Genomic DNA, 22,406 nt, shown 5'->3' on the forward strand with positions numbered 1-22,406 from the left:
TAGTCAGACAGCATATTTTTATCAGACAACATCCAATGGATTAAAAATAGATGTACTCGCCATATTCCATTACCTGTGCCACATTTAATAAGGACGGCCTCAGTCATTCACCCTCCATGAAACCTTTTACCTCTATTAAAATAGCATTTCTGGATAAATTAAACATAAATGGGGAACTTGTGTTACGACACCCTGGGCCAGTGTGCGGTCAATACCAGCCCCACTTGATGCGGAGTCGCAACATGGTTGAAATTAATTTTTATTTTAAAATTGAAAACAGCGCGCGTGGAGAGTGAGCCGGGACATTGAAAACAGCGCGAGAGGAGAGTGAGCCGGGACATTGAAAACAGCGCGGGAGCTGAGTGGACCGGGACATTGAAAACAGCGCGAGTGGTGAGTGAGCCGGGACATTGAAAACAGCGTGAGTGGAGAGAAAGCCGGGACATTGAAAACAGCGCGAGTGGAGAGAGAGCCGGGACATTGAAAACAGCGCGGGAGGAGAGTGAGCCGGGACATTGAAAACAGCGCGAGAGGCGAGTGAGCCGGGACATTGAAAACAGCGCGAGTGGATGTGAGCCGGGACATTGAAAACAGCGCGAGAGGAGAGAAAGCCGGGACATTGAAAACAGCGCGAGTGGTGAGTGAGCCGGGACAGTGAAAACAGCGCGAGAGGAGAGAAAGCCGGGACATTGAAAACAGCGCGAGTGGTGAGTGAGCCGGGACATTGAAAACAGCGCGAGAGGAGAGAAAGCCGGGACATTGAAAACAGCGCGAGAGGTGAGTGAGCCGGGACATTGAAAACAGCGCGGAAGGTGAGTGAGCCGGGACAGTGAAAACAGCGCGAGTGGTGAGTGAGCCGGGACATTGAAAACAGCGCGGGAGGTGAGTGAGCCGGGACAGTGAAAACAGCGCGAGAGGAGAGAAAGCCGGGACATTGAAAACAGCGCGAGAGGAGAGAAAGCCGGGACATTGAAAACAGCGCGAGAGGAGAGAAAGCCGGGACATTGAAAACAGCGCGAGAGGAGAGAAAGCCGGGACATTGAAAACAGCGCGAGTGGAGAGAGCGCGGGAGGAGAGAAAGCCGGGACATTGAAAACAGCGCAGGAGGAGAGACAGCCGGGACATTGAAAACAGCGCGAGAGGAGAGAGAGCGGGACATTGAAAACAGCGCGGGAGGAGAGAAAGCCGGGACATTGAAAACAGCGCGAGTGGAGAGAGCGCGGGAGGAGAGAAAGCCGGGACACTGAAAACAGCGCGAGAGCGGGACATTGAAAACAGCGCGGGAGCGGAGTGAGCCGGGACATTGAAAACAGCGCGAGTGGAGAGAAAGCCGGGACACTGAAAACAGCGCGGGAGGAGAGAGAGCGGGACATTGAAAACAGCGCGAGTGGCGAGTGAGCCGGGACATTGAAAACAGCGCGAGTGGAGAGAAAGCCGGGAGATTTATAAAGCGCGGGAGGAGAGAGAGCCGGGAGATTTAAAAAGCGCGGGAGATTTTAAAAGCGCGGGAGGAAAGAGAGCCGGGACATTGAAAACAGCGCAAGAGGAGAGGGAGCCGGGAGATTTAAAAAGCGCGGGAGATTTAAAAAGCGCAGGAGCTGCGAGTCAGAGTGGAGATTTTAAAAGATCGCGGCCTAGTTTTGGGTGCCGTTCGGAGGAGGAGGAGCAGTCTCTGTCAGGGAGAGAACCTGAGAACATCGAAGACACTCAGAAGGTAAGAAGGTAAGTAAGTGATTTTTACTTTTATACCTTTTTCAAATTGTGTGTGTCGGGGGGGAAACTGAAGTGACATCACAGAAAAGCTGTAACCTGAGTGGCTGGTTGGGAATCTACACTAAATTTAAAAAATTAAGCATTGGTAACTAATTAAACATAATTACTTAATTATAATTTAGAGGAGTATGTAAGCCAGAGATCGGAGAGTACTATATTTAGCTTTCGCATTTATATTAGAAATCTAGTGTAGGAAACAGATAGTTAACAGTAACTTTAAAAAATATATATACATAATTTTTTTTTAAAAACTTTTAATTTTAATTAATTGACGCAATGTCAGTTAGAGGCGTGCAGTGCTCTGACTGTGAGATGTGGCAGGTCCGGGAGGCTTCCAGCGTCCCGGATGGCTTCATCTGCAGAAAGTGCACCCAACTGGAGCTCCTCACAGACCGCATGGTTTGGTTGGAGCAGCAATTGGATGCACTTAGGAGCATGCAGGTGGCGGAAAGCGTCATAGATCGCATTTATATAAATGTGGTCACACCCAAGGTGCAGGCAGAGAAATGGGTTACCACCAGAAAGGGCAGGCAGTCAGTACAGGAATCCCCCGTGGTTGTCCCCCTCTCGAACAGGTATACCCCTTTGGATACTGTCGGGGGGCATAGCCTATCAGGGGAAAACAACAGCAGCAGCCAGAGCAGTGGCACCACGGCTGGCTCTGATGTTCAGAAAGGAGGGTCAAAGCGCAGAAGAGCAATAGTAATAGGGGACTCTATAGTCAGGGGCACAGATAGGCGCTTCTGTGGACGTGAAAGAGACTCAGGATGGTATGTTGCCTCCCTGGTGCCAGGATGTCTCCGAACGGGTAGAGGGCATCCTGAAGGGGGAGGGCAAACAGGCAGAGGTCGTTGTATATATTGGTACTAACGACATAGGCAGGAAGGGGCATGAGGTCCTGCAGCAGGAGTTCAGGGAGCTAGGCAGAAAGTTAAAAGACAGGACCTCTAGGGTTGTAATCTCGGGATTACTCCCTGTGCCTCGTGCCAGTGAGGCTAGAAATAGGAAGATAGAGCAGCTAAACACGTGGCTAAACAACTGGTGTAGGAGGGAGTGTTTCCGTTATCTGGACCACTGGGAGCTCTTCCGGGGCAGGTGTGACGGGCAGCACAGTAGCATTGTGGATAGCACAATTGCTTCACAGCTCCAGGGTCCCAGGTTCGATTCCGGTTTGGGTCACTGTCTGTGCGGAGTCTGCACATCCTCCCCGTGTGTGCGGGGGATTCCTCCGGGTGCTCCGGTTTCCTCCCACAGTCCAAAGATGTGCAGGTTAGGTGGATTGGCCATGATAAATTGCCCTTAGTGTTGGGTGGGGTTACTGGGTTATGGGGATAGGGTGGAGGTGTTGACCTTGGGTAGGGTGCTCTTTCCAAGAGCCGGTGCAGACTCGATGGGCCGAATGGCCTCCTTCTGCACTGTAAATATGATATAAGGACGGGTTGCATCTAAACTGGAGAGGCATAAATATCCTGGCTGCGAGGTTTGCTAGTGTCACACGGGAGGGTTTAAACTAGTATGGCAGGGGGGTGGGCACGGGAGCAATAGGTCAGAAGGTGAGAGCATTGAGGGAGAACTAGGGAATAGGGACAGTGGGGCTCTGAGGCAGAGCAGACAGGGAGAAGTTGCTGAACACAGCGGGTCTGGTGGCCTGAAGTGCATATGTTTTTATGCAAGAAGTATTCCGGGTAAGGCAGATGAACGTAGAGCTTGGATTAGTACTTGGCACTATGATGTTGTTGCCATTACAGAGACCTGGTTGAGGGAAGGGCAGGATTGGCAGCTAAACGTTTCAGGATTTAGATGTTTCAGGCGGGATAGAGGGGGATGTAAAAGGGGTGGCGGAGTTGCGCTACTGGTTCGGGAGAATATCACAGCTGTACTGCGGGAGGACACCTCAGAGGGCAGTGAGGCTATATGGGTAGAGATCAGGAATAAGAAGGGTGCAGTCACAATGTTGGGGGTTTACTACAGGCCTCCCAACAGCCAGCGGGAGATAGAGGAGCAGATAGGTAGACAGATTTTGGAAAAGAGTAAAAACAACAGGGTTGTGGTGATGGGAGACTTCAACTTCCCCAATATTGACTGGGACTCACTTAGTGCCAGGGGCTTAGACGGGTGGAGTTTGTAAGGAGCATCCTGGAGGGCTTCTTAATACAATATGTAGACAGTCCAACTAGGGAAGGGGCGGTACTGGACCTGGTATTGGGGAATGAGCCCGGCCAGGTGGTAGATGTTTCAGTAGGGGAGCATTTCGGGAACAGTGACCACAATTCAGTAAGTTTTAAAGTGCTGGTGGACAAGGATAAGAGTGGTCCTAGGATGAATGTGCTAAATTGGGGGAAGGCTAATTATAACAATATTAGGCGGAAACTGAAGAACATAGATTGGGGGCGGATGTTTGAGGGCAAATCAACATCTGACATGTGGGAGGCTTTCAAGTGTCAGTTGAAAGGAATTCAGGACCGGCATGTTCCTGTGAGGAAGAAGGATAAATACGGCAATTTTTGGGAACCTTGGATAACGAGAGATATTGTATGCCTCGTCAAAAAGAAAAAGGAGGCATTTGTTAGGGCTAAATGGCTGGGAACAGACAAAGCCTGTGTGGAATATAAGGAAAGTAGGAAGGAACTTAAGCAAGGAGTCAGGCGGGCTAGAAGGGGTCACGAAAAGTCATTGGCAAATAGGGTTAAGGAAAATCCCAAGGCTTTTTACATGTACATAAAAAACAAGAGGGTAGCCAGGGAAAGGGTTGGCCCACTGAAGGATAGGCAAGGGAATCTATGTGTGGAGCCAGAGGAAATGGGCGAGGTACTAAATGAATACTTTGCATCAGTATTGCATCAGTATTCACCAAAGAGAAGAAATTGGTAGATGTTGAGTCTGGAGAAGGGTGTGTAGATAGCCTGGGTCACATTGAGATCCAAAAAGACAAGGTGTTGGGTGTCTTAAAAAATATTAAGGTAGATAAGTCCCCAGGGCCTGATGGGATCACCCCAAAATACTGAAGGAGGCTGGAGAGGAAATTGCTGAGGCCTTGACAGAAATCTTTGGATCCTCACTGTCTTCAGGTGATGTCCCGGAGGACTGGAGAATAGCCAATGTTGTTCCTCTGTTTAAGAAGGGTAGCAAGGATAATCCAGGGAACTACAGGCTGGTGAGCCTTACTTCAGTGGTCGGGAAATTACTGGAGAGAATTCTTCGCGACAGGATCTACTCCCATTTGGAAGCAAATGGACGTATTAGTGAGAGGCAGCATGGTTTTGTGAAGGGGAGGTCATGTCTCACTAACTTGATAGAGTTTTTCGAGGCGGTCACTAAGATGATTGATGCAGGTAGGGCAGTGGATGTTGTCTATATGGACCTTAGTAAGGCCTTTGACAAGGTCCCTCATGGTAGACTAGTACAAAAGGTGAAGTCACACGGGATCAGTGGTGAGCTGGCAAGGTGGATACAGAACTGGCTAGGTCATAGAAGGCAGAGAGTAGCAATGGAAGGATGCTTTTCTAATTGGAGGACTGTGACCAGTGGTGTTCCATAGGGATCAGTGCTGGGACCTTTGCTGTTTGTAGTATATATAAATGATTTGGAGGAAAATGTAACTGGTCTGATTAGTAAGTTTGCAGACGACACAAAGGTTGGTGGAATTGCGGATAGCGATGAGGACTGTCAGAGGATACAGCAGGATTTAGATCGTTTGGTGACTTGGGCGGAGAGATGGCAGATGGAGTTTAATCCGGACAAATGTGAGGTAATGCATTTTGGAAGGTCTAATGCAGGTAGGGAATATACAGTGAATGGAGAAACCTCAAGAGTATTGACAGTCAGAGAGATCTAGGAGTACAGGTCCACAGGTCACTGAAAGGGGCAACACAAGTGGAGAAGGTAGTCAAGAAGGCAAACGGCATGCTTGCCTTCATTGGCCGGGGCATTGAGTATAAGAATTGGCAAGTCATGTTGCAGCTGTATAGAACCTTAGTTAGGCCATACTTGGAGTATAGTGTTCAATTCTGGTCGCCACACTACCAGAAGGATGTGGAGGCTTTAGAGAGGGTGCAGAAGAGATTTACCAGAATGTTGCCTGGTATGGAGGGCATTAGCTATGAGGAGCGGTTGAAGAAACTCGGTTTGTTCTCACTGGAACGAAGTAGGTTGAGGGGCGACCTGATAGAGGTCTACAAAATTATGAGGGGCATAGACAGAGTGGATAGTCAGAGGCTTTTCCCCAGGGTAGAGGGGTCAATTACTAGGGGGCATAGCTTTAAGGTGAGAGGGGCAAGGTTTAGAGTAGATGTATGAGGCAAGTTTTTTACGCAGAGGGTAGTGGGTGCCTGGAACTCGCTTCCGGAGGAGGTGGTGGAAGCAGGGACGATAGTGACATTTAAGGGGCATCTTGACAAATACATGAATAGGATGGGAATAGAGGGATACGGACCCAGGAAGTGTAGAAGATTGAGTTTAGTTGGGCAGCATGGTCGGCAGGGGCCTGGAGGGCCGAAGGGCCTGTTCCTGTGCTGTACATTTCTTTGTTCTTTGTTCTAATACCCGAGATCTTCAGCTGCCCAATAACTACAGTCACCAGGCTTGTAAATTTGAACACAATTAACTTTCTATTATTAACAGCAGCTATACTTAAATAGGCAATAAATACAACTGGTTAACTACTATATAATCTCTAACCTCTCCTGCCTTTTAACTCATCCACCCTCTATATGCACACACACACACACACAGTGTAAAATAATGATGAAAGGCTGCCTTCAAGTATTCCTTTCTCAGTCTAGTCTTTCACATAGAAGTTAGTTTTTCTTTCAGCTTGCAATGGTTTTCACTGTACTCACAGAAATAGCAGACAGCCAGCATATGAGAGCAGAGCGAGAGACTTGCTTCTTCTTTCAGGGTCTAGAAGCCTCTGCCTTTAGACAGTAGGCAGCAGAGCACAGAGAGCGCAAGCTGCTTCCACCTTGAAGGTCTAGTGGCTTCTCCTGGGTTCTCTCGGAGAAACGCTACCTGACAGGAACCAATCACTGTCGGTTGTCGGATAGAATACTGTCCCTGGTCAATCCATTGGCCACCAGCCAACCAATCGAAATGAACCCCTCCAATCTCCAGGGTACCATAAAGGCTGGGTTCTTCTGCCCAAAATGCAAAACCTTATAACACATTGTACTATTTAACACTTTGAGTTCTTTACTTCCTCTGCTTGACGAAAAGTTATGTCTCCATTAACGATCCATGAACCAAAAACGATAAATATAAAATGACAGAAATAGGAAGTAACGGAATCAACAGGAATAGCTGTTACAATTGATATTTAAGTGTTAAATATAATGTTGCATCCCATGTAACATAAACTGGCACATCATTTGTGTGATCACAGAATCTTTACGATAGAGGTGGTCATTCTGTCCATCGATTCTGCACTGACTCTCAGAAAGAGCATTATATCTAATCCCACTCCCCTGTTATATCCCTATTACACATTATTTTGCTTTTGATAGTAATTGAATTCCCTTTTGAATATCTCCGCCACCCTCCCAGGAAGTTCTTTCCAGACTCCAACCACCTTGAGGGTGAAATTTATTTTCGTGTCACTTTTACTCCTTTTGCCAATTATTTTGAATCTGTGCCCTCCAGCTCTTGACGCACTCTTGATTGGGAACAGTTTCTCATTATTTACACTGCTCATACTCTTCAAAATCGTGAATACCACTATTGAGTCTTCTCTCAGCCTTCTTTTCTCTAAGGAAAACATTCCCAACATCTCCAATCTATCCTCAAGCTAAAGTTATTCATCCCTGGAATCATTCTTGTGAATCTCCTCTGTACTCTCTCTATCCTTCCTCAGGTACGGCACCCAGACTGGATGCAATAAATCAGATAAAGCCTAACTAGTGTCTTATACATATTCAATATGACCTCCTTACTCTTGCATTCAGTGCCCCAATTAATAAAGCCTACGATACTGTATGTTTTATTACCTCTCTCTCAACATGACCTGCCATCTGATATACATACATACCGAGGTGTCTCTGATCCACCTCCTTTCGAGTTTCTCCCTTTGTTTCATACTGTCTCTCCATGTTCTTCCTGCCAAAATGATTCACCTCACACTTCTCTGCACTGAACTTCATCTGCCACTTCTCTGCTCAACCAATCATCAGTACTGTATTAATCTTTTTTTTAAATTATAATTTAGATTATTCCAATCATTTTGTTTTCCAAGGGGCAATTTAGTGTGGCCAATTCACCTACCCTGCACATCTTTGGTTGTGGGGGTGAAACTCACGCAGTCATGGGAAGAATGTGCAAACTCCACACGGGCAGTGACCCGGGGGCGGGATTGAACACGGGTCTTCAGTGCTAACCACTGGGCTACCGTGCCGCCCTAATATTACATCTTAAAATATTACCTCCTACATGTGTCTAGGAATACTACAGGTATCATGCATGACAGAATTTGATACAGACATTATGCAACCTCTTGTTTGAAACGATTATGGTCACAAAGGGTGTAAACACCTGCTGAAAAAGATCTGAGGTTTTTTTTCCAGTTATGAAATACAAAAAAGATTGGATGGAAATACTGATGGGTCATTTGCAAACCCCTTACCTGAGTAACATATTCAGCATTTATCTGAGATACAGTTGGTGCCACCATTTTCTTTCCTTGAGGTACAGGCTCCATTTTCTGGATAATCTGCTGTCAGTCAGAACTGGGAAAATAATATAGGCTGTAAGAATTTGTTTTACCTTCAATTAAAGTAAGAAACTGTAAAATTGAGAGAATATATAGTATACTATTCGACAAGGTAAAAAAGTAAAGATAATTTCCCATTTCTGCTTTTCAGAACTTTGGGAATTATCAAGTGGATCAGCATCGCTAACATGTAGGGGAAAAAAATGTTCCAAATTGAATTATTTCTGGTTGATACAATGTTACAAAATATATGGGAAACGTTTTCCAAAATTACTGTAAATATTTGGAGATACGTTTCAATTCTTTCTTTATTAAAAATCCAGTAGATTAGTGGAGAGAAATTATTTTCAGTTTTTAAAAACTTATTTGCATTTCATTTCTTTATGAATTTCACATAAGAAGCTGACTATTTACAGAGTACGGGCTATTTCTAACCTGTTGCTGAAGACCAACATTTGCACTTTAACTAACAATAGAGATACTGCTCATTCACAATAGTTTAGTTGCTATAAGAACAATAAACTGAACAATATTTTTGTTTTTAAATTTAGAGTACCCAATTCATTTTTCCAAATAAGGGGCAATTTAGCATGGCCAATCCACTGGCCCTGCACATCTTTGGGTTGTGGGGCCGAAACACGGGTAGAATGTGCAAACTCCACACGGACAGTGACCCAGAGCCGGGATCGAACCTGGGAGCTTGGCGCTGTGAGACAGCAGTACTACTCACTGCGCCACCGTGCTGCCCAACTGAACAGCATTTTAAGGTAAACATAACACGAACAGGTAAAGTAAAAGGACAGGTATTACAGTGCGCACACTAGGAAGTATATTTAGAAATATAGCGCGGCATTTACTGCCCGCCCCCAACCATACACACAAGGAAATATCCTCCCGTTATCCACCCTTTCAGGTCCCCTCAGATCTTCTATGTTTCAATAAGATCATCTCTCATTCCTCAAAACTCCAATGGGTTAAGGCCTAACCTATTCAACTTTTCTTCATAAGACAAGCCCTTCATTCCGGAATGCGTCGAGTGAACCTTCTCTGAAAAGTACCTAACACAATTATATCCTTTTTCAAATAAGGAGGCCAAAACTATACACAGTACTCCAGGTGTGGTCTCTGTACAGAGACCCTGTACAGCTGCAGTAAAACTTCCCTACTTTTATATTCTATTCTCCTAGTAATAAAAACATTCCTTTTGTCTTCCTACTCATTTGCTGTGCCTACATACTAACTTTGTGTGATTAATGTACCAGGACACCCAGATCCCTCTGTACCTTAAGAGTTCTGCAATGTCTCTCTATTTATATAATGTGCTGCTTTTCTTTTCTTCCTGCCAAACAGGACAAGTTCACATTTTCCCGATGATGTAGTGGTTAGCACTGCTGCCTCACGGCACCGAGGACCCAGGTTCGATCCCAGCCTCAGGTCAGTCCGTGTGGATTTTGCACATTCACCGTGTGCCTTCGTGGGTCTCACCCCCACAACCCAAACAGGTGGATTGGTCATGGTAAATTGCTCTTAATTGGAAAAATTTAAGTTCACAGTTTCCCACATTATACACAATGCCAAATCTTTACGCACTCTTTACCTCCGCTTGACAACTTACTTTCCCTACTTGGTCTCATAAGCAAATTTAGCTGCCATACATTTGGTCCCTTCATCCAAGCCATTGATATAAACAGTTGGAAAAAGGAAATGTTATATTGCATTGCGGAAACCATCTTTCCCAAATCATGTAGCATGGCCATGAAAAGGCCTGACTGCAAGAAATAAATAAGACTTCACTGATAGTCACAATGACTCCAAGCTCCCAACAACTCTGAATGTTCAGGGTAATTTTAATGGATATGTTTCAGTGAACAGACCAGCACGCATACTCCATTTAACTTGAATGGGTTATTCTACGTTTTAAGCTCCATTAGGACATTTAACTTCCGCAACATTCAACTCTAGAAATGGGAGGAATTAAGGAAACCATTTTGCACCGGTAAGACTGAAGTGAGGGGATGCCAGTCAATAAAGATTCTTCTTTTACTTACTAGATATAGGTGTTGTGACTACTCCTTCACTTTATAATTTAGTTTAGGCTGTGACAATTCCACAACCAAAGTGCGGATTTCACGGCAATCTCTGTGACATAAATTTCCCCTTTCGTATCATCCATTAGCTTCAAGTTCACGGGGCAATTGGCATCCAATAACAGTGATGTCATCAAGCAGGGTAAGCAGCCAACCAAAGTGAAATATCCTCACAGACAGAAAAATCAAGCGGCATAATAGTGAATGTTTCACTTTTTATTAAAACATTGGAGGGAAAAAACGATTGGGACATATACATGTGTAGTGGATTCAAGATCGAGTCTGCAGGCTTGGAGGTTCAATCAAAATGAGGAACTTTGTTTAGAAGATGTTAACACTGCAGGCTGCGATGTTAGACTGCCGGTTTGCCTGCGCAAAGACCGATACGCAATCATTCTCTTAAAGTACTCCTGTTCAACTACAAAACTGCTTGTGGGGAAATACTAAAAACACTATGAATACCCATTTACTCCCCCTTAAATCAAAGGTCTCTGACACAATAAACTGTATAACATTAACAATCAATTAGAAACATGATATTATGATCCCAGACAGTGGCTAGGGCTAGGATACTGGACCAAAACCAATATTTTATTTTATTTTTTTAAGACTGTGAGGAAAGAATACTTCGCTCCAGGAGTGATTGCACAAAGAAATAGGGATTTGGTATTTAAAACAAAACTTTATTTTTATTACACTATTAAACTTTTAACAACACATCTGAAAATAGCTTACAATTACCCCTTAAACAATACTAAATACAATACCCTTAATTACCCCTTAAACAATACTAAATACAATACCCTTAATTACCATCTCTATTCCCAATTAAACAAGGAAAAGAAAAACATACAGTTCTCAATTCCTCCTACAGCCTAATGGCACAGAGTAACACTTGCTTTCCAGAGCAGGTTTGGCTCCTGTTAGAACTCCTGCAGACTCGGACTTCAAAAAGCTGTTTTAACTGGTTTGTTTCAGCTTCCCCCTTGTCCTTAGACAAGTCTGCACTGCTTTAAATACTATTAATCTTTTTAAATTATCCTACCGTGAGAGATAGCCAACAATGTACTTATATGTTGTGATCTATTACTGTCCTTCTTGTACTTTGTTTTTTTCTTTTATGCTAATAATTATTCTTTATTAATTGTTCACACAATGACTGGACTATTCCTCCTTGGTTCACATTTTTCTCACGGTATACCAAATTGAAAATATACGCCTCTATGAACCAATGTTCTCAGTTACCCTCCTGAGTTTTAGGATACTCTCACATTTAACATCAGCTGGGTTCTTGTGCCAATGAAAATCAGGATGCAAAGCCCATACGTGTTATATGCTGGGAGGTACTGGCAAATGAGTTTAAACCCTCAAAACGTCAAAGATATTTGAAGACTAAGCATGGCGAGTTCAAGCACAAACCTCTTGATTTTTTTTCAAAGGATGCAGCGAGAACATGAATCAGCTGAATTCCTTAGAAGAAATGTAACATTGAATAACAAAGTAAATGAGATCTTGAAGCCCAAGCAGGCTCACCGGTCACATTAAAGGCAAGCGAAAATGATGGGTCGCGAAGGTCGGCTGGTTGGTAAAAGTGGGTCCCGGGAAAAAAGTTTGAAAAACACTGGTTTAACACATCCCCGAATTCGCAGTGTTAAGCCAGTCTTTTCAGGATAGCTAGAAACTGTGTAATCAATTCACCTTCTTCTTGGTTGCGCTTATGAAACCTAAACCTTCTACGATGGCTAAAAGTTTTGGTGAATAGTGGCCTTGCAAAGTCTCTTTGTATGTTTTTGTGCCTGGCTTTTCCAGCTGTACCAGACTTAAGAGGTTAAATGTTTCTCCTCCTTATGCTCAGGAATGTTGGGACTTTTGTATCTGCTACTATCTTGTTAGTTTCGACAAAATATCATTCTATATACGAGCTCTATCACTCTGTATTCTCATCAACCAGTCCACGGTGCAAAAGCTATTTTTCTCTATGGAAGGACCTGCATGTGCACAACGTGCCACGAATACTCAGCACTACCTTGCTTCCTTTCTCCCCAAAAGGCAAAACCCGAGCTCAGCCTGTTTCCCTTTGTGTTTTACAACATCCCCAGCTCTAAATTTGTTGTTGTAGAATACTTGCTTCCGACGGTTACTATGTTCGTTTCGAGCAGAGCACGTGGCAGCCTTCTCTCCGAGTTGTTTCCTTCTGATTTTTTTGTTTCTCCGATGGCTACAACTGTTGTTCGTCTCCCCCGTCGCCAGCTTTCATGTAGCGATGTTTTCAATTATTTATTATTTCTCGAGGGCCTCCAAGCGCTGTTCGCCTGCCTCGTCGCCGTTTTTAAAAAAAATGTTTTTATTGGGTTTTAACATGATATACTTACAAATGTACACACAGAGATACAAAAAAAAAAAGAGGAAGTTTTTTAAAAAAAACAAAGAAACAAAACTAGGTGGGAGGGGTATCTGGGTGGTGCCCCTGTTGTCACTCGCATCTCTTGGCTGGTTTTTTTTGTTTGTTTTTGTCCCTTTGCCTCAGCTTCGGCCATCTGTCGTTCCTTCTTCCTGTTCTTTCTTTCCCTCTTTCACCCTGCTGTGCTTGTTGTGGTCGTTGCCGTTTCTTGCACTCTTCCCCCACTTGTGTTCCCTTCTCTTTCCTCCCTTCTGGCTCCCCTCTGTTGAAATCCTTCTGTCGTCCACCCTCCTTCCCTGTCCCCCCCCACTCCTCTCCGCTCCCTCCCTTCCCTATCCCCCTCTCAACCCATTCTTCTCTGCTACTCCCTTTTTTCCTGCTGGGCTTGGCTACTCCCTCTTGCTCCACCCCCCACTGCCCCTCTACCCTTCCCCCGTCCTCGCTCCCTTCCCTCTCTTCTATCATGCCCTGGCTACTACTTTCCCCTGGCTCTTGGCTACTTGTATATTTGTTTGCTGGTCACAAACAGGTCCTGAAACAGTCGGGTTAATGGCTCCCATGGTCTGTGGAAGCCATCTTCCGACCCCCAGATGCAGAATTAAATTTTCTCCTTTTAGAGAAATTCCGAAAGGTCGGTCAGCCAGTCTGCATCTTTGGGTGGTGCTGCTGACCGCCAGCTGAGTAGGATTCCACCGCGGACGATCAGGGTGGCAAAGGCAAGGGCATCCACCCTTCTCCCCATGAAGTCATCTGGCTGATCTGATCCCCCAAAGACTTCTTTGGACATTGCCTCGAAGAAGGCTGTCCAGTACTCAGCAAGTCTGGGGCAAAACTAGAACATTTGGGCGTGGCTGGCAGGACCTCCTTGGCATCATTCACATCTGTCCTCCACCGCCGGGAAGAACCTACTCATTCGGGTTCTTGTTACGTGGGCTCTATGTACCACTTTTAGTTGCGTTAGGTCGAGTCTTGTGCACGTGGAGGTGGAGTTGAGCCTATGTAGTGCTTCGCTCCAGTGTCCCCACCCTATTTTGAACCCCAAGTCTTCCTCCTATTTCCTCCTCATCGCGTCCAGGACAGTGTCAGCCCTCTCTATCAGTCATTCGTACATGTCGCTACAGTTCTCGCTACCCAGAATGTCTGCATCCAGTAGTTCTTCTAGTAGCGTCCGTCGTGGTGGTAGCGAGTGCGTTCTTGTCTCCTTCCGTAGTAAGTTTTTAAGCTGCAGGTATCTGTGCTTGTTGCCCTTAGCTAGCTGGAAATTCTCCATCAGTTTGTCCAATGTTGTGACCCTGCCATCGGTGTATAGGTCCCTGACTGTCAGTGTGTCCCCCGTCTTGTCTCCACCTTTTAAAGGTGGCATCAGTGAGTGCTGGCGTGAACGTATGGTTATTGCTGATGGGGCTTTGTCAAACATGTCGGTCAGGCCAAGTTGTTGCCGTAGCTGGTTCCAGGTCTGGAAGGTGGCTACCACCACTGGGCTGCTGGAGTATGTTTTGGGTAGGGATGGGAGTGCCGCTGTGGCGAGGGCCCGGAGCGAGGTCCCTTGCAGGATGCCTCCTCCGCTCGCACCCACTCGGCTTCTGGCTCCTTAATCCATCCCGTTTTCTGTCCTCCCCCACAACTGTTATGTCCAGTCCATCGAGGAACTGCTTCATCCCCGAGTCTCCGGGTGGGGGCTCCGAGGTGCACAGCGCCAGGTAAAAGGCCTTGAAGGATTTGTTAACCTTGTCTGGGTCTGCTTCCAATGTACCTCTGCTTTCTCTAATTTGCACGATCTCTCTAGTGGTTGCCTGCTTTCTCAGCTACTGTGCCAGCAGATGGCTAGCTTTGTCTTGGTAATCGTACAGGGTCCCCTGTGCCTTACGGAGTTGGTGCACTGCTTTCCTCGTGTAGAGCAGGTCAAAGTCCATTTGTAGCTTTTTCCTCTCCGCCAGGAGCTTTACGCTTGGGGCCTCGGAATATCTACGGTCTACCTCTAGTATGGAGTCAATTGTTGCCGAGCCGCTCTCTCCTCCCCTCTCTTCGCACTTTAAAGGTGACAATTTCCCCTCTATTCACGGCCTTTAGCGCCTCCCAGAGCGTGGACGGTGAGACCTCCCCATTTTGATTGTTTTTTATATATTCAGCCTGTGATACTTTCTCGTTAAAGGCCTTGTCGGCCAGTAGTGCAGTGCCAAACTCCATGTGGGGCGTTGGGCACTGCCTGACTCCAATCTCACATCCATGCATTCGCCTTGACCAGCCCTGGAAGCAACGATTTCCCCACCACAAAGAAATTGATCCTAGAGTATATGTTGCGCACTGGGGAGAAGAACTCTTTCTCCCCTGGGTGGGTGAATCTCCAAGGGTCCGCTGCCCCCAAATGCTCCATAAAACTACCGAGTTCCTCCGCCACGTTCGAAGTCTTCCCTGTTTTGGGCTTTGATCTGTCTGTCCTTGGGTCCTGTACACAGTTAAAGTCTCCCCCACAATCGGTTGGTGCGTCCCTATGTCTGGGATTTCCGTCATGGTCTTTTTAATTAATTTCGTGTCATCCCAGTTGGGAGCGTACACGTTAACAAGTACTGCCGGTGCCCCGTCCAGGGCACTGCTGACCATGACGTACCGTTCCCCTGGGCCCATAACAGTCTTCATCACCTTATTGATCAGTATTACCACCCCCCTGGCCCTCGTCCCGTAACAGGAATGGTAGGTCTGTCCAACCCAGCCCTTCTGTCCCTGACATTCCAGGTGACTATCCTGGTGGGGTTTTTTTTGTCCCCCTCCCCCCCCCCCACTCCTGAGGGATTAACCATACTTGCCTGGTGGACGTACCCCTACACTCCACGGTTTCACTTTGTTAGGGGGCCGTCCAAAATGGCCACTGTCACTGCTCTCCCCATGCGGTCGGGTCCCTGTGCTCCGGGGTCTTCCTTTGTCCAGGGGACACCCAACATGGCTGCCAATAGTGCATCCACCATGTGGATCTGCCCCTGCACTCCAACATCTCCTTTCGCCTAGAGACCGTACTAGGTGGTTGCTTGCAGTGCTTACTTGCTCCGGGCCCCTGGTTGCGGCCTTTTGTAACCATATTGTCGCGTTCGCTCTGATCCTGTTTTTTCCCCTTTCCCTATGTTCCGCTCCCTTCCCAGTCCCCCCTTCCCCTCACTTATTCCCCCTTTCCTGTGCCCCCACCCGTTCTTTTCCCCTTTGCTTCCCTGTCCCTGCTGATTGTCTACCCCCCCCACTGCCTGGCGCTGTCCACTGTCGGGGGTGCACCGCGGCCTTTATCCGCTGCATGCCCCCGGTTTCCCCGCTAATGTGCTGACCCCACCCCCTCCAGGGAGTTACTATCTCATTTTTCCTTCGCCCGCTCTCTGTCGTTCCTGCCTGTTCTTTCTCCGTCATACCCTGCACTGCTCTCGCTTGCCACTCTGCTTTCCCTTTCTGCTGCTCTCGTTCTCTTGAATGAGGCCATGTTCTCCCACGTGAAGCGGTCTCTCAGGTGGTGGCTTGCTGCTTGGCACTCGGGATGTGTTTGGGAGATGGGGGGGGGGGGAGAAAGAGAGCTTTGCTGGGTACAGCATTTCAAAGAGTATGCCGTTCTTGTAAGATGCTGCTTTCACCCTGTTAAATTCCACCCGGCGCTTGGCCAGGTCAGCCCCAATATCCTGGTGTATTCTTATTTTGTGTCCTTCCCAGCTGCAGTTCTTGGACTGTGGGGGTTACGGCAGCATAGTGGTTAGCACAGCTGCTTCACAGGTCCAGGGTCCTAGGATTGATTCCCGGCTTGGGTCACTGTCTGTGTGACGTTTGCACGTTCTCCCCGTGTCTACATGGGTTTCCTCCGGGTGCTATGGTTTCCTCCTACAGTCCAAAAATGTGCAGGTTAGGTGGATTGGCCTTGCTAAATTGAACTTAGTGTCCAAAACGGTCAGCTGGGGTTACTGTGTTATCGGGATAGGGTGGAGGCATGGGCTTAGGTAGGGTGCTCTTTCCAAGGGCCGGTGCAGACTCGATGGGCTGAATGGCCTCCTTCTGCACTGTAAATTCTATGATTCTATGACTGCATGGCCCAGCGCAGGATTCTTTCTCGGTCCTGGTACCGGTGCAATTTGGCTATTAAGGCCCTCGGTTGTTTCCCGGCTTTGGGTTTCAGATGCAGCGACCGGTGTGCCCTGTCTATTTCTGGTCCCATCAGGTTGTCCAGCATCCGGGCAACGTAGTTCATGGGGTCCCCGCCCCCGATTCCCTCTGGTAGGCCCACAATCCGTAGGTTTTGCCTCCGTGAGCGGTTCTCCTGGTCCCTCTAGACTTTACCTCTCAGGCTACCCTGCGTCGTGACCAACCTCACTACCTCTTTCTCCAGTGCCACGAACCGATCACTCTGGTCGGTTGCGGCTTTCTCGAAGTCCTTGATGGTTGCGTCTTGGGCTTCCAGTCTCTTTTCCGCTCTGCTCAGGGCAAGCTGTATTTGTGCCAGAGTTTCGGCCACCACGTCCTTCACTGCGGTCTGAATGTCCGCTTTTATCTCCAGCTGGTGCTCCCTTAGTGCCTCCATGAAAGATGCCTTCCAGCCGCCCCCCCCCCCCCCCCCCCCACCCGGTGGGGAGGGGTTTGTTCATGGGTGCCCTGCCCTTCTCGCTCTGGCGAAACGTGCTCTCCGCCGTCTCGTGTGCTGGTCGGCTTGTCCTATTGCTATCATTCTTGGTCCCTTCCACTCTTGGTCTCTGTTCGGCCACAAGACTGGCTTTTTCCAGGCATTTTTTCCTCTCTTTCTTCCGTCCCGTCTTACTAAGGTTTGGAGAATGAATTGCTGGGTTTTCTGCGAGTTTTTGTTAAAAAGTGGCTATTTTTCGGATCCACGGGAGGAGAGCCACCTGACCCTGACGTGCGACTGCTCAACACATCTTCGTCACCGCAAGTCCGTCGCCGGTTTTTATTGAGTCTGTAGGCCTTGGATGTTCAACCAAACCGTAGAGCTTTATTTAGAAGATGTTAACACTACAAGCTGCGACTTAGACTGCCCAAGCAAACGGCCGATGGTGTAATCAACTCATTCGCTCTCTTAAAGTGCCCCTGGTCAGCCTCAAGCCTGCGTGTGAGCAAACGCTAAAAACACTAATAAATGCACAACAACATGGGATTTGGGTTGATGCTAAAATATCATTAACAAATACTAAATGGAGAAATTCGACATTCCACAAATATAACATTAATTTTACAGCAAGTGTGGCTGTTTGGTAGCTACCCCCCACAATCTCTTCCCCCACACCCTATTTCTCCCACCCCCGACACCCTATTTCCCCCACCCCCGACACCCTATTTCCCCCACCCCCGACACCCTATTCCCCCCACCCCCGACACCCTATTCCCCCCACCCCGACACCCTATTCCCCCCACCCCCGGCACCCTATTTCCCCCCACCCCGACACCCTATTTCCCCTCACCCCGACACCCTATTTCTCCCCACCCCGACACCCTATTTCCCCCCACCCCGACACCCTATTTCCCCCACCCCGACACCCTATTTCCCCCACCCCGACACCCTATTTCCCCCACCCCCGACACCCTATTTCCCCCACCCCCGACACCCTATTTCCCCCACCCCCTATTTCCCCCACCCCCGAAACCCTATTTCTCCCACCATCTCTCCCCCCTCACCCTATTCCCCACCACCTCTCCCCACCACCTCTCCCCCTCATTCCCCATCACCTCTCCCCCCTATTCCCCACCACCTGCCCCCCCCTCTTCCCCACCACCTCTCTCCCCCCTATTCCCCACCGCCTCTCCCCCCCATTATTCCCCACCGCCTCTCCCCCCCCTTATTCCCCACCGCCTCTCTCCCCCCCTTATTCCCCACCGCCTCTCTCCCCCCCCCCTTATTCCCCATCGCCTCTCTCCCCCCCTTATTCCCCACCGCCTCTCTCCCCCCCCCCCTTATTCCCCACCGCCTCTCTCCCCCCCCTTATTCCCCACCGCCTCTCTCCCCCCCCTTATTCCCCACCGCCTCTCTCCCCCCCCCTTATTCCCCATCGCCTCTCTCCCCCCCCTTATTCCCCACCGCCTCTCTCCCCCCCCCTTATTCCCCACCGCCTCTCCCCCCCCCCTTATTCCCCACCACCTCTCTCCCCCCCCTTATTCCCCACCGCCTCTCTCCCCCCCCTTATTCCCCACCGCCTCTCTCCCCCCCCCTTATTCCCCACCGCCTCTCTCCCCCCCCTTATTCCCCACCGCCTCTCTCCCCCCCCTTATTCCCCACCGCCTCTCTCCCCCCCCTTATTCCCCACCGCCTCTCTCCCCCCCCCTTATTCCCCACCGCCTCTCCCCCCCCCCTTATTCCCCACCACCTCTCTCCCCCCCCCTTATTCCCCACCGCCTCTCCCCCCCCCCTTATTCCCCACCACCTCTCTCCCCCCCCCTTATTCCCCACCGCCTCTCTCCCCCCCCTTATTCCCCACCGCCTCTCCCCCCCCCCCTTATTCCCCACCACCTCTCCCCCCTTATTCCCCACCATCTCTCCATCGCCCCCATCTCTCTCTCACACACACTCACGTCCGTCCCGCTCTCAGCCGCCTGCCCACCGTCACCATTCACTTCCGCTCCAGCCGCTATTCCCGTCCCCCTCACAACAACAGCGCGAGCGCTCAGTTCCGGCCCGGCTGAGGCATTCACAAAGCTGGGACCTCCAAAGACACAACCTGTCACATATTTGTCCGTTAAACGCTTTAATGAAAAATGTTTACATCGTGTCTTGTGCATAAAGTATGTGCAAATGTTTTATCAGTGCAATCCAGGTGGATCAAGAGCAAAATATTGTGAAATATTTAATCATAAGTTGGTTATACCCAAACATTCCTGTTTTCCTCACTGGTTTAAAATTGAATTCACCCATAAACTGGCCTCACTCCTCGGGCCAATATTCTGAGGCTCTGCTGATTGCGCTGCAGGAAGCTTCTTCAAATTGCACTCATTTTCTTCAGTCCAAAGGCATGTTGAATTTTTTATTCCAGCTCAAATATTTATCTCAGGGAAACTGAATAGAGTACCCCAGTGAAATTAATTGATCAATGTGCAGGACATTACTGTGTGCAACCCTGAAGATCAAACATCAGGACATGAAAGAATATAATTTTTTTGTCATTTTCTTTGAATATTTCACTTTACCAGATATATAGAAAATGGAGTGGGAGAGGATGTGGTAAACCACGTTATTGTCTTAAATTCACTGCCTGGGCTTGTCCAGCCTGGATCCGCCTGTGGCTCCTCCCCTCAGGTTTCTGTATAAAAGTGGTAAAATCTCCGCCTCCGGACCCAGTTCGGGTCCAGAGGCAGGAGGCTTGCCGTTTAGTGTATTAAAGCCTCAGTTACGTTTATCACTCGTCGTCCATTATTGATGGTGTATCAGTTTAACACACTAAACTTCAAAGATGGACACTTCACTCAAGATCAACTCCTTACTCAAGCCTGATCGCTTGCAAGTGGACCTACAAGCAACTGACGCTACAGAGGCTTTTGAACACTGGCTAAGCTGCGTCGAGGCGTACCTCGCATCTTTCAGCGAAGACTTCACACACCTCCAGAAGAAGCAGGTCCTCCACGCACGGGTGAGCCCAAGAGTCTTTAACCTCATCAGGGACGCCCTCTCGTACGCGGAGGCAATAACACTGCTAAAGGGACATTACATGAAATCCGTTAACCAGGTATATGCTAGGCACCTCCTCGCCACGAGATGCCAACGCCCTGGGGAATCACTCGCGGAATTCCTGTGTGCCTTGCGCATCCTCTGCCGGAACTGTGACTGCCGGGCGATATCGGCTACCCAGCAAGCAGAGTTGCTGATCAAGGACGCTTATGTCGTGGGCATACACTAGAACAATATTCGCCAACGATTATTAGAAGGGGGGACACTCGGCCTCCCAGAGACAGTACAACTTTCCAACTCACTGGAGGTGACCTGCCAGAACATGGGGGCCTACACCTCCGACTGCGTGGCACCCTTGTGGGCGCAGCCATCAACCGAGCAGGGTGTGACGCAAGCCTGTGCCGCGCAGCGGCCCGCCAACGCCGGAGGCCCGAAGTGCTACTTCTGCGGCCAGAGTAATCACCCCGACAACGCTGTCCGGCACAGAACACGACCTGTAACGGCTGTGGGAAGAAGGGACACTTCGCAAAAGCCTGCCAGGCCAGACCCCCCCTAAATATTATAGGCCCAGCGTCGCTGCCTGCTGCCTGTCGGGGCACCCCCAGCTGCCGTACCACCCGCCATGTGCGACCGATGGGCGCCGTCATCCTTAATTTCGGCCGACACGTGCGACCCATGGGGACCGCCATCTTGGATGCCATCTTACACCTCGCCCGCCACGTGTGACTCATGGGGCCGCCCATCTTGGGACCAATCCGCGGCCTCCCGGGAGCCCTGCTCACCCGACCGTAAGCTGGCCGCCGCCACCTCTGACCGGCCTACTGACCACCTTCCGACACTCGCCTCCGTCACACTCGACCAGTCCTGGCCGCACCACCTCGCGAAGTCCACGATGACCATCCGGATCAACGAGCACGAGACGGGCTGCCTTTTCGACTCCGGGAGCACAGACAGCTTCATACACCCAGACACAGTAAGGCGCTGCTCCCTCCCCATTCTACCTGCGACCCAGAAAATCTCCCTGGCTTCCGGATCCCACGCAGTGGAACTCCGAGGGTACTGTGTCGTGACCCTCACTGTGCAAGGCGTAGAGTACACCAACTTTAGGCTCTACGTCCTCCCCCATCTCTGTGCTGCCCTATTACTGGGGCTCGACTTCCAGTGCCATCTCCAGATCCTTACCCTAAAGTTCAGTGGACCCCTGTCCCCCTCACCGTCTGTAGCATCGCGACCCTTAAGGTCGCCCCACCCTCCCTCTTCGCAAACCTCACCTCGGATTGTAAGCCCGTCGCTACCAGAAGCAGACGCTACAGTGCCCAGGACAGGGCCTTTATCAGGTCAGAGGTCCAGCGACTCCTGCGAGAGGGGATCACTGAGGCTAGCAACAGCCCCTGGAGAGCCCAAGTGGTGGTTGTCAAGACTGGGGAGAAGCACCGGATGGTTATCGATTATAGCCAGACCATCAACCAGTACACGCAGCTCGATGCGTACCCCCTCCCCCGCATATCTGACATGGTCAATCAGATTGCGCAGTATCGAGTCTTCTCTACAGTCGACTTGAAGTCCGCATACCACCATCTCCCTATCCGCCCGGAGGCTCGCCAATACACTGCCTTCGAGGTAGACGGCCGCCTCTATCACTTCCTCAGGGTTCCCTTCGGCGTCACCAACGGGGTCTCAGTCTTCCAAAGGGAAATGGACTGAATGGTTGACAAGTACGGGCTGCGGGCCATGTTGCCGTACCTAGACAACGTCACCATGTGTGGCCGTGACCAGCAGGACCATGACGTAACCTCCGGCGCTTCCTCCACACCGCAAAAC

The 22,406-nt window shown here is 49.0% G+C and overlaps 1 protein-coding gene across 1 annotated transcript in view; it reads right to left on the reverse strand.

The window, feature by feature from the left end:
- The window catches only part of aqr (aquarius intron-binding spliceosomal factor), a 117,477-nt gene extending 97,917 nt beyond the window's left edge, over positions 1 to 19,560 (reverse strand). Inside the window, exons 1-2 of the mRNA XM_072484459.1 lie at positions 19,496 to 19,560; positions 8,384 to 8,486 (exon numbers count right to left, since the gene is read on the reverse strand). Coding sequence (XP_072340560.1) covers positions 8,384 to 8,458 — 75 coding nt within the window. The 5' untranslated portion in view covers positions 8,459 to 8,486; positions 19,496 to 19,560. The remainder of the gene's footprint in view (positions 1 to 8,383; positions 8,487 to 19,495) is intronic.
- Between the last annotated feature and the right edge of the window lie 2,846 nt (positions 19,561 to 22,406).

Source organism: Scyliorhinus torazame, chromosome 2 (genome assembly GCF_047496885.1).
Source record: "Scyliorhinus torazame isolate Kashiwa2021f chromosome 2, sScyTor2.1, whole genome shotgun sequence".
Classification (NCBI taxonomy): Eukaryota; Metazoa; Chordata; class Chondrichthyes; order Carcharhiniformes; family Scyliorhinidae; genus Scyliorhinus; species Scyliorhinus torazame.